The 13,015-nt window shown below is 46.0% G+C and overlaps 1 protein-coding gene across 1 annotated transcript in view; it reads right to left on the bottom strand.

Moving 5' to 3' along the window:
• prune (prune exopolyphosphatase) overlaps window positions 1-13,015 on the bottom strand; it is a 35,678-nt gene that overhangs the window by 11,006 nt on the left and 11,657 nt on the right. The window contains exons 2-6 of the mRNA XM_020517164.2: window positions 10,269-10,364; window positions 8,016-8,221; window positions 6,889-7,073; window positions 3,481-3,639; window positions 2,173-2,267 (exon numbers count right to left, since the gene is read on the bottom strand). Coding sequence (XP_020372753.1) covers window positions 2,173-2,267; window positions 3,481-3,639; window positions 6,889-7,073; window positions 8,016-8,221; window positions 10,269-10,364 — 741 coding nt within the window. The remainder of the gene's footprint in view (window positions 1-2,172; window positions 2,268-3,480; window positions 3,640-6,888; window positions 7,074-8,015; window positions 8,222-10,268; window positions 10,365-13,015) is intronic.

Here is a 13,015-nt window from a genome sequence, read left to right as displayed (position 1 = left end):
TTAGCATGGCCAGTCCACCCTAACCTACACATTCCTGGATACTACAGGGCAACTTAGCACGGTCAATCCACCCTAACCTGCAAATCTTTGGACCGTGGGAGGAAACTGGAGCACCCGGAGGAAGCCCATGCAGACGCGAGGGGAGAACGTGCAATCTCCACGTAGACAGTTGCCCTGAGGGCGGAATCGAAGCCAGGTCCCTGGCACTGAGAGGCAGTGGTATTAACCACTGAGCTGCTGTACCACCCAATCCTAGGATGAAATACATCAGGACCTAGTGACTTGACAATTCACAGTTCCAACAATTTACTCAGTACCTCTTCGCTGATAACTGTATTTTCTCAAAGATCCAGCCTCCCTTACAATTCCTGATTTACAGCTATTTCTGAGATGTTACTGGTGTCCCTCTAATGAAGACTGTTGCAAAATACCTGTTCAATTTGCCTGCCATCTCTTTCGAATTCCTGATCTTCATTGTCTATTGGCCGAACACGAATTGCTAACTCTCTCCTTTTCCCCACATATCTGAAGAAAGTTTTCTCATCTGTTTTTATATATTTGGTAAACTTACTCTTGTACTCTAAATTTTTGGTTTGATTTATTATTGTCACATGTACCTAGGTACAGTGAAAAGTTGTGTTTTTACTCGTGGTGCAGGCAGATCATACCAAACAAAATTCATTAGGGTAATAAAGCATAGGAAGGACTACAATGTTATGGCTGCAGAGAAGGTGCACAATGAGCAAGATCAAGAGTTAACTTTAAAATTTGAGGGGTCCTTAATTTTTCTATGATTAATCTCGTTGTAATTCGTCGCTTGTTTAAAAAGAAATTCCATGGTCTGACCTGCCACATATTTTTGAAACTTTTACGGGTCTTTTCTTTGCATTCAGTCCTATCGTTGACATTTCTAGTTAACCACAGAAAGCAGGACATTCCATTGAAATGTTCGAATGTATCTATTCATTTTTTGGAATGTCCCCTTAAGCGTTTGCCACTGCATCTCAACTAACTTATTCCTTAACCCAAATTCCTAGTTCACCTTCGCTAGTCCTGCTTTCATGCCCTCATAACTGCTTTTGTTTAAATTCAAACTAGTACTCTTAGACCCACACTTCTCTCTTAGAGTCCGAGAGATATACAGCAGGGAAACAGACCCTTCAGTCCAACTCGTCCATGCTGACCAGATATCCTAAATTTATCCAGTCCCATTTGGCCCATATCCCTCTCAACCCTTCCCATTCATAAACCCATCCAGATGCCTTTTTAAATGTTATTATTGTACCAGGCTCCACTGCTTCCTCTGGCAGCTCATTCCGTACATGCACCACCGTGTGTGAAAAAGTTGCCCCTTAGGTCTGTTTTAAATTTTGTCCCTCTCACCTTACACCTATGCCCCTATGGTTTTGAACTCCCCTAACCTGGGGAAAAGGCCTTAGCTGTCTACTCTATCCGTGACCCTCGATTTTATAAACCTCTATAAGGTTATCCCTCAGTCTCTGAGGCACCAGGGGGAAAAAAGCCCCAGCCTATTCAGCCTGAAACCCTCCAACGCCAGAAACATCCTTGTAAATCTTTTCTGCGCCTTTTCAAGTTTAACAACATCTTTCCTGCACTAGGCAGACCAGAACGGAACACAGTACTCCAAAAGCAGCCTCACCAATGTCCTGTACTGCCGCAACATGACCTCCCAACTCCTATATTCAATGCACTGACCAATGAAGGCAAGTGTACCAAATGCCTTCTTCACCGCCCTGTCTACCTGCAACTCCACCTTCGATGAACTATGAACCTGCACCCCAAAGGTCTCTTTGTTCCCCAGAACCCCATTAGCTGTGCAAGTCCTGTCCTGATTTGCCTTACCAAAATGCAACACCTCATTTATCTGAATTAAACTTCGTCTGCCACTCCTCAGCCCATCTGATCAAGGCCCCATTGTACTGACCTTCTTTACTACCCACTACAACACCAATTCCCTTAAATTAAGTAAAACACAGGCGTATTATGGCTGCTGCTCCCTAGGGTTGCGTTTCCTATGGGATAATCCCACTGGGTTAGTCAAAACTAGGTCTAGCATAGCCCATTCTCTGGTTGGTACCACAGCATGATGGTCTAAGGTATAGGATCGCTGATGGGTGACTGAAGGGTGGGATTGATTTGCTAAACCCCTACCTCGAGCCTCAGGTAGACAGCACTGATGGCTAAAAGGATATCCCCGCCAGATAAAACCTTCAGGTCTTTCCTCAGCATCTGCTCGATGGTCAATCCTGGAGACAACAGAATGATTTGTACCAACGGGATGATTTATTCCCTCCCGACAAATTGACCACTGGTGTCCACCGGTGGCTCATTGGGGAATCTCTCTTTCCTCGCATCTCGAGTGGGGAGCTTTCAGGTGCAAGCCTCACAAAGAGGCAATGAAGCACAAAATCCAGGCTGACCTTCTCAGAAGGCGCGCCACATTAAAACAGCTTGGCTGTCTCTCTGGTGGTCTTAAGGAGTTGTTTTGATCCCAAGCCAGTTGGCAAAAACGTTACACTCTTTCATAGAATCCCTACAGTGCGGTAGTAGGCCATTCGGCCCATCGAGGCCACACCACCCTTCTGAAGAGCATCCCACCCACACCCCCCACCCTGCCCCTGTAGCCCTGCACTTCACATCCCTGGACAGTACGGGGCAATTTAGCATGGCCAATCCACCTAGCCTCCACAACCCTGGACACAGTGGGCAATTTAACATGCACAGTCCACCCTAACCTGCACATCTTTGGATTGTGGGAGGAAACCAGAGCACCCGGAAGAAAGCCCACGCAGACACGGCGGGGGGGGGGGAGAATGTGCAAACTCCACACGGACAGTCGCTTCAGGGTGCAATCGAAGCCAGGTCCCTGGTGCTGTCAAGGAAGCATGCCGCCCTCTTTGTGAATTGGTTATTCACAGAATGCAGATCCGCATGCATCTGCCTCCTACTTACGAACTCACTTTAGGTGCTCTACGTTTTTCGTTAAAGGCAGCCCACCACCACCTTCTCAAGGGCAACTAGAGACAGGCAATAAATGCTGGCCCAGCCAACAATGCCCACATCCCACAAAAGAAAGAATTTTAAAAAAAACTACAAGGCCACTATTATAAGGAAAAGAGTGGGACTCTTTCCTTGGGGGCTGGGGCTAATATATATCATTCGCGCCACATTCCTAAAAAGAAAGAGATAACTGGAGGCATGGTGTTGTTTACGGGAACTTTCTGTGGGCAAATTGGCTGCACTTTTCTCTACAGTACGCCAGCATCGTGCTGCAGCCTCAATGGATTCTGTGCTCGGGACTCTGGGAGTGGGACTCAAACGTTAGCCTCCTAGCTGGAGCGCGCGCCTTGGCCCAAACAAATCACGAGGCTTCAAGCTTGACCCGGTGAGGTCCTCGACATTATTTCCCCTCGCTTCCTTCCTCTTCCCCATTCCCCCACCACGAGAGGCGGCCATTACCGCTGACGTCGAACTTGGCTCTCTGCAGTGAATCAAACACGACAGCCCTTGGCGGGAGATCCGTGAATCTCGACTCCAAGGTGGTGACGTATTCAGTGTCCTTTGGTGTCACTTTCCCAGCTTCGGGCGCCATGTTAATGCAGTCTAGGAGAATGGTACCTGCGACAGAAAGAGAGAAGCAAATTAGCCTTTCCCTTACAATGCCAAACAATTACCCCCACAGTATTTACAGCCCTCTGCTCTCGTTTCACACCAGACTCCTTTTATCCTGCTTTTTATCTCCACTCCAATCGCCATAACACATGTACCAACAGATTCAAGAACAGCTTCTTCCCCACTGAGGTCAGACTTCCGAATGGACGTCTTAAATTTAAATGTTGATCTCGCTCTGTGTACCTTCCCTGCAGCCATATTATTGTATCCCTCGCTCTGTTCCATTACCCTAATACACTTTGTATGGCGTGATCTGCCTGTACTGCATGCAAAACAAAAAACTTTTCACTGTACTTACATACATGTGACAATGTCAAGTCAAAAATATCCATGTCATAAGAGTCACAAGACATCAGTCTGCACATACAGCAAAAAATTCACTTGGCCAATGGGATGTCATCTTTTTTTATAAGAGGAATTTAACATAAGAAAAGACAGCCAGGTTTCCGAAAGTAAACTAGTTCCACTTGCCAGTGCTTGGCCCATATCACTCTCAACCTTTCCTATCCAAATGTCTTTTAAATGTCGTAACTTGTTATGGACCAGACCAGACCCCTCAATATACTTTAAGAAAGAAGCCTAGAGCCTAACATTTATTTTTCTTTATTCATTAACGGGATGTGGACGTCGCTGGCTAGGGCAGCATTTATTGCCCATCCCTAATTGCCTAGAAGGCAGTTCAGAGTCAACCACATTGCTGCGGGTCTGGAGTCACACGTAGGCCAGACCAGGTGAGGATGGCAGTTTCCTTCCCTAAAGGATATTAGTGAACCAGATGGGTTTTTCCAACAATTGGCAATGGATTCACGGTCATCATTAGATTCTTAATTCCAGATATTTTTATTGAATTCAAATTCCACCATCTGCCGTGGCGGGATTTGAACCTGGGTCCCCAGAACATTATCTGGGTGTCTAGATTAACAGTCCAGCAATAATACCACTAGGCCATCACCTCCCCTGATATTTATTGCCTGGCCCTAGTTGCCCTTGAGAAGGTGGTGGTGGGCTGCCTTGTTGTGTTTCATGAAAAACGTAGAGCACCTAAAGAGAAATTACCTTTAAAATAAGTGCAAGGTGCAGTGTTCCAGATGTGATGCAACCAAACTACCCAACATTAAGCAAAACAATTTATTTATACACTACAGTTAAAATAACCTAACAATGGGAAAACTTAACTGAATATTAGATACAGTACCCATTACAATTAACATTCCAGTGTAGTCACATTTCCTAAACATATCCGTCGGCAAAAAGGCTAAGTCAGACAGATTTTCACATGCAGTTCTCCAATCCAGGAGGAAGAGAAGATTCAGAGAGCGTATCAGCCAGGAGACATTCATTGAAGCTTCCAACTCTTGAGAGCACAAAGACTTATGCTTAAAAATTAAACCTAAAAACTAAAAAAAAACTAGAAAGCCTGGGTCTGAGAGAGCTGGCAACTCCCAGGCTGCTCCCAACTTTCTAAAAAAAAAAAAACCCCAAGGCCTCACAAATTGTTTACTTTCTTAGAGACAGCTGGGCACCTCTGCATTACAACCTCTCCAAAACAAAACCAGGACAAAATAACCTCGAGTGATAGGACCGTCACAAATTGTACCCGCATCTACCACTTGCTCTAGCAGTTCATTCCACACATGAACTAGCGTCTGAGCGAAAAAGTTGCCCCTCAGGTCCCTTTTAAATATGACTCTTATGTTGCAGTGATACAGGATATTGGTGAGATTACATTTCATGTTTTGGTCTCCTTATTTAAGGAAGTGGTTCAGAGGAAGTTTGCAATATTGATTGCCAGAAACGAGTGCTTGGTTTGTGAGGAAAGGTTGCTCTGCCCAGGACTGTAAGAAATTACAGCCCAGTCCATCACACAAGCCAACCTTCCATCCACTGAGTTTACCTATACTTCCCGCTGCCTCAGGAAGGCAGCCAACATCAAAGACCCCTCCCACCCCAGTTATATTCTCTTCCAACCTCTTCCATTGGGCAGAAGATACAAAAGCTTCAACACATTTACCAGATTCAAGAACAGCTTCTTCTCTGCTGTTATTAGACTTCTGAATGGACCTTTCAAATTTAATGTTGATCTCACTCTCTACGTGCCTTCTCTGCAGCCATAACATGGAATTTCTCACTTTGTTCTATTACCCTAATGCACTTTATATGGTACGATCTGCCTGTGTTGCACGCAAAACAAAACTTTTCACTGTACCTAGATACATGTGACGATAATTATAACTCAAATCAGAGACTGGGCTTCTTTCTACAGGAGTTCAGAAGAGCGAGGGGTGATTTGTGTGAACGACGCAAGACCCTGAATGGTCTTGACAACGTGGAAAGGATGCTTCCTCTCGTGGGTCACTCCAGAACGAGCGGGTACCGTCTTAAAATTCAGGGTCACCCTTTCAGGACAGCTGAAGGGAATGTTCTTTTTCCTCAGAGGAATGAGAGATTTTGGAACTCCCTGCCTCAGAAACCAGTGTAGATTGGGTTCTTGAATATTTTTAAGGCAGAGGTGGATTAGATTCTTGGAGGCAGGGGGAAATCGAGACTTGTTCGAGGTAGATGGGAATGCATCTCTGTGGTAAAAAGTAGGCTATTCAGCCCATCCAGTAACCTACACCATTCAATGGGATAGTAGCTGATCGAATTATCCTCTACTCCACTTTCCATCCTTTTCCCCTCAACACCTCGATTCCCTTCCCGATTAAAAATTTCTCGATCTCAGCCTTAAACATACATAATGAACCACTCTCAACAGCCCTCTGCGGTAAAGAATTCCGCAAAATCAATCCCCTCAAAGAGAGGATATGTCTCCTCATCTGTCTTAGATACGTGACCCCTTCCCTCTGGTCCTAGACTCTTCCACAATGGGGAGAAAACCTCTCCACATCTCTTCTGTCAATTTCCCCCGAAGCATCTTGTATGTTTCAATCAGGTCGCCTTTCATTCTCCTAAACTCCAACAAGTACAAGCCCAATCTACTCAACCTCTCCTCATAAGACAGGTCCCTCCATAACCTTCTCTGAACTGTCTCCGCAAGACTTTTCTCTAGAATTCTGCGTTCGATTCAGTGATAATTGCATAATTACAGCTCCCTTGCTGTCGCTGCCTCCTGATTTCACTGGGAAATAAAACCACTCCTGCTCCTGCTCCCCCTCTCCCCTTCCACGCCTCTGAAATAGCAATGCAGGCCCTTACTGCGCAGGACATAAGCAAGCTGCCTGTCCAGAATATCAGGTGCTTTTCGGATGATCCGTTCCGTCACCAATGTCGCGCAAGACCCCACGGGCTCGGTGGTCACAGCAAGGCCAGGGGTGAGGGGACGCTCCAAGCGCCGGTGGTCAACCACCTCCGTCACCACGTCCTCCAGGGCCGAGTCACCTCTACGGGAAAGGAGAGTCGAACACAGTCAATGTACAACAAACAAGGGCAAGCTGCAAGTGTTAAAGCCTCACTCAGAAAACCTTTACAAGCTCCACAGAATCAGAGTTATATAGCACAGAAACAGATCCCTCTGCGCAGGATGACCGGATATCCTAAAAAAAAAATCTAGTCCTGTTTGCCAGCATTTGGCCCATATCCCTTTAAACCCTAGGTAAAAACCAAAAGAACTGCAGATGCTCTAAATCAGGAACAAAAACAAAAGTTGCTGGAAAAGCTCAGAAGGTCTGGCAGCATCTGTGAAGGAAAAAAAAATTTGTTCTGAGGAAGGGTCACCAGACCAGCAACTTTCTGTTTTTGTCCCTTTAAACCCTTCCTACTCATGTACCCATCCAGATGCCTTTTAAATGCTGTAATTGTACCAGCCTCCACCACTTCCTCTGGCAGCTCGTTCCATACACGCACCACCCTCTGCGTGAAAAAGTTGCCCCTCAAGACCCTTTTAAATTTCATTGTTTGTTTTCCTTGGACTGAACTCAGATTTCCAGAGCTGCTTGTCATTTCTCCATCAGTTCAGGTGTGAACGTTCACTGCTTGGAGAGGGGAGAGGGCGACAGCAGGATGGTGGGGGGAAAGAGAGAGGGCGATGATGGGGGGCAATGAGGGGAGACAGGGAGGGAAGGTGACGAGAGCGCGCGCACGACAGAGAGTGCGCGAGAGAGAAAACGTAGGTCGAGGAAGAGAGCAAAAGAGCGGGGGTTGAGGCTGGTCTATTGGGAGGAGTGGGAACGAGAAATTCCAGAACTTGGGTCATTTGGCAACTACCACTAGCAGAGAGTGCTGGAAGTCTGGGAACGCGAGAGAAGCCAGTATCGGATTAGAACTTGCCGTATATAACCCACCTCCCATCCCCTCTTCACCGTCACCAGCCTGAGCCTCCATACCTGGGCAGGACGTTATGGTCAACCAGGGTAAGGACCAGTCGTCCATCCCTGTGTAGGCCATGTAGATCGATCTCATCCCGGAACACCAGCAGGTCCTCAGAGAGGCAGTTCTCCCGTAGGAGGAACATACACTCGCCACGTAGAGGGAATTCGGAGCGTGGAATATTCAAGACAGGCACAAAGGCAGCCTTCTGGTCCAGGGCAGTCTGTAATGTGGAGGAATAAAACCAGAAGGAGCAGTTCAGGCTGTAACGATGGGTACAACAAAGACCAAACTCAAGTACCAACAAACGTAGGTTAAGAACTGGCAAATCACCCGAATTTCTCCAAGAGGTCATGCCAGGGCTAACATCCAACACCACTCATGTTGCTACCGCACCGCATTTTGTCCTGGAATTAAACTAAAGCCTGGTGGACAATAATTTCCCAATGCGTGTTCTTTGGCAACATCATGCTTTAACATACTAACTGACAAAGGCCTTTCTGTCACACACCGCTCCATCCCCTTAAACTTGGGCCTGGATTTTTCCCAGTCATTGTTTCCGTAGGAACCTGCAGAATCCCCAGCGTAGTGGACCCCAAAGGAATTGCCCAGGAAGTTGAGGATTGAACTGCTTATGGAGTCACATGGCACAGAAACGGACCCCTCAGTCCAACTAGTCCATGCTGACCATTACCCCAAACTAAACTAGTCCTACCTTGCCTGTGCTTGGCCCATGTCCCCCCAAACCTTTCCTATTCATGTACTTATCCAAATATCTTTTAAACGTTGTAACTGTACCCACATCCACCACTTCCTCTGGAAGTTCATTCCACACGAACCACTGTACGTAAGAAAAAAATGTTACCCTTTGTGTCTTTTTTAAAATCTTTCTCCTCTCACCTTAAAAATATGCCCCCTTGTCTTGGAATCCACCCCCATCCTAGGGAAAAGACACCTTCCATTCATGCCTCATGATTTTATAAACCTCTAAGGTCACTGCTCAACCTCCTGGACTCCAGTGAAAAAGGTCTCAGCCTATCCAGCCTCTCCTTGTAACTCAAACCCTCCATTCCTGGCAACATCCTGCTAAATCTTTTCTGAAGCCTCTCCAGCTTAATAATATCCTTCCTATAACAGGAATTGCACACAGTACTCCAGAAGAGGCCTCATTAATGTCCTGTACAACCTCAACATGACGTCCCAACTCCTATACTCAAAGGTCTGACCGACGAAGGCAAGCATATTGAACACCTTCTTAACCGCACTGTCTATATGTGATGCAAACTTCAAAGAATTATGTACCTGAACTCCTAGCTCTCTGTCCTACAATACTATGCAAGGCCCTACTTTCAATTGTATAATTCTTGCCCTTGTTTGTTTTACCAAAACACAACGTCTTGCATTTATCCAAATTAAACTCCATCTGCCACTCCTCAGTCCAATTGATCAAAATCCCTTTGCAATCTTGGATAACCATCTTGCTCCGTTCAAATCTGAGAATTGGGAGGACCTGAATGTGGGGTAAATAGAAGGACTGGTGTAGGTTTAGATTAATCTTTGTCTTGGTGCAGACAAGGCCTTTTCTGTACTGTAGAAGACTCAGGAAAAGTCTAACTCTTGAGCAACTGTAAAACTGACCTCTCCTCCCCAGCATACAGCACAGAAATCCAACGCACCCTCCCCACCAACAGGCTGGATCGGACACCCACCCCCTCCCTGCTGGGACAGAACAGCCACATTGGACCTAATCCCTCCTGCCTTTACTACCTGGACCCCTCACCCAACGCTGCCTCCCCACCAGCCGACCCACCCTAAACATGCTGTCACTTAACTGGTCTCGTGCTCTGGCACCCTACCTACTTTGCACCAACTCCTGGCACCTGACCAACATGGCAAACTAACTTCACACTTATTTCACGCACAGTGTTTGACACCAACTTGGTCAATGAGTACAGTTTTAAACAGGGTCTGAAGGGAGGTTTGAGATGGATGGACTTAAGAAGGGAATTCCCAAGCCTGGGGAAGTGGTGGAACGAAAGGAATTGGGAGATGCACATAAAACTGGAAAGGGAGGAATGCAGAGCTGTCGGGGCTTCAGGTGGTCACAGAAACTAGGAGAGATGCAGAGGCTAGCGGACGTTACAGCTATATGGAGTGTTGCTGGGCTGGAGGAGGTGACAGACATAGGGAGAGGTGTAGGGGACGGAGGAGATACATAGATAGGGACGTCTGTTGGGATTTTCACATTATTGCCTGCGATACTTACGAACCTTGCTCAGGAAGTAGGCAAACGCGATGGCGGAAACCATGGAATCCAGATCACAAGCTTCATTTCCAAGGACGACATGTATGCTGGGGGCTCCTCTCTGAAACAGAACAGCACTGTCAAAAACCCCCAAACAAAATATCAGCATCCCTTTTCTCAGGGATCGCCATGGCACTCTTACAGAAACCACCAGTGGCTGGAACCCCCGAGTGAGGGAGGACCCAGAGAAACACATTTCAGAGCCGTTTGCTGAATATCAGGTGGATGGTCTAGCCATTGGACGGGTAGCTCTGCTAGGTGCACCGAATCGGAGGTTGGTACAGTTGCACCTCAGTCCACAATTTAGGCCCGAGATGGCCAGTGGCAGTCCTGCTGGAGTGCTGCACTGTCAGAGGTAGAATATTTCAGATGAGATATGGAACCAAGACCGTGTCTGAGCTTTCAGGTGGTGGTGTCACTGGACAAGTGATCCACAACCTCTGGTTAATGCTCACAGCTTAAAATCCCACCCAAATGCGATAAAATCCTGGTCGAATGATTAGATAACCCTTCTGCTTCACCAATGCCCTTCCAGGAAGAAAATCCACCATCCTTACTTGGTCTGGCATACATGGGACTCCAGACCCACAGCAATGTGGCTGACTCCTTACTCCTGGGCATTTAGGGATGGGCAGTGAATGCTGGGCGTAGCTGGTAACATCCACCTCCCATAGAGTCATAGAGCACGGAAAAAGAGCCTTCGGTCCAACCAGTCCATGCCGGCCATAATCCCAAACTAAACTAGTGCCACCTGCCTGCTCCTAGACATATCCCTCCAAACGTTTCCTATTCATGTACTTATCCAAAGGTCTTTTAAATGTTAGAATTGTACCCGCATTCACCACTTCCTCAGGAAGTTCATTCCATACGTGAACCGCCCTGTGTAAACAAATTCACCACTCATGTCCTTTCTAAATCTCTCTCGTCTCGCCTTTAAAAAAAAAATGCCCTCAGTCTTGAAATCCCCCATCCTAAGGGAAAGACAACTACCATTAACTCCATCTATATCTCTCATTATTTTATAAACTTCTTTCAGGTTGCCACTCAACCTCCTAAGCTCTAGTGAAGAGGTCCCAGCCTGTCTTTAGAACTCAAACCTTCCACACCCGGCAACGTCCTGGTAAATCTTGTCTGAACTCTCACCGATTTAATAATACCGTTCCTGTAACTGGGCGATCGGAACTGGATACATTACTCCAGAAGATGACTCACCAACATCCTGTACAATCTCAACACAACGTCCCAACTCCCATGAACAAGTTAAGAAAAGAAAGCCTATTTTCTTCCCCCCCAGAACCTCAATTTCCCAAACAAACAACACACTGATAGATTATATCCTGCACTGAATATAGGATTAGTTTTCTAGGTGTGGTCACAGCAGTATTGTAGGGAACACAGCACGGCACTGTAGACTTGCCTTCAAAAAAGAAAAGTTCAGGGTCTAGGCTATGTCTTTGATACATCTGAAGGAGGTTTGATCTGGGCCATAACAAGATGATAAAGTGACAAAGACACTTCCCACCAGCTATAAGCTTTTTTTATACGAAATAGTCACTGCAAATAGAATATCGTCCTTCATTGCTAGAGGGATGGATTTTAAAAACAGGGAGGTTTTGTTGCAGCTGTATAGGGTGCTGGTGAGGCCACACCTGGAGTACTGTGTACAGTTTTGGTCTCCTTACTTGAGAAAGGATGGACTGGCACTAGGGAGTGTAAGAGGAGTTCAGATTCCAGATTTGAGGGTAGCCTTGTGAGGAGTGGACTGGGAATTTAGAAGAACAAGGGGAGGATCTTACAGAAACATATAAGGTTGTGAAGGGATTAAGCAGGGAGGTTGTTTCCACTGGAGGGTGAAAATAGAACTAGGGGACATAACCTCAAAATAAGGGAGAGCAGATTTAGGACTGAGTTGGGGAGGAGCTTCTTCACCCAAACGGGTGGGAATCTGTGGAATTCCCTGCCCAGCGAAGCAGTTGAGGCGACGTCATTAAATGTTTTTAAGGCAAAGATAGATTAGATTTTTGAACAGTGAAGGAATGAAGGGTTATGATGAGTGGGCGGGTAAGTGGAGCTCAGTCCATGAAAAAGATCGGCCGCAATCTTACTGAATGGTGGAGCAGGCTTGATGGGCCAGATGGCCTACTCCTGCTTCTTTTTCCTAGATTTAGAAGATAGTCTAGACCCTAACTTTTCCTTATTTTAAAGGTAAGTGTAAAGCATTGCTTTTCAGATGGAATTAGATTGGTCAAACTACTCAACTTTAAGCAAAACACTTTATTCAACACTGTAGTTAAAATACAAAAAAAAAGAAATTGGAATAACTTAATTCTATTGGAAAACTTAACACAATAGATTGTCTAACTACTGAACTGTAACTGTTCCAATATAGTAATATCCCATAAACACACCCTTTGCAAAGGCAAATTCAGTCCTCCTGGACTGGAGAGAAAAAAAAATTGAGAGAAAACTCAGTAGCAGAGAGAGAAGTACTGCAGCTTCCATACCCAGCTTCAAGATCCCAGCAACTGCTGCTGAGAAACTAAAACTAAAAATCCCTGGTTCGATGGGAGCTTGACCCCATTCATCCAGGCAGCTTTTATTGCTTCAACTTAAAAAAAAAACCCTAAACCCTACAAGCTGTTTAAAGGTTTTCAATGGACAGCTTGCTACCTCACTCTCTCAGAAAAAAACCAAGTCAAAATACACCCCTTA

The sequence above is a fragment of the Rhincodon typus genome, chromosome 46, assembly GCF_021869965.1.
Source record: "Rhincodon typus isolate 14 chromosome 46, sRhiTyp1.1, whole genome shotgun sequence".
NCBI classification, from domain to species: domain Eukaryota; kingdom Metazoa; phylum Chordata; class Chondrichthyes; order Orectolobiformes; family Rhincodontidae; genus Rhincodon; species Rhincodon typus.
Note: the sequence above shows the minus strand (reverse complement) of the source record. Positions and strands in the feature narration are given on the sequence as shown.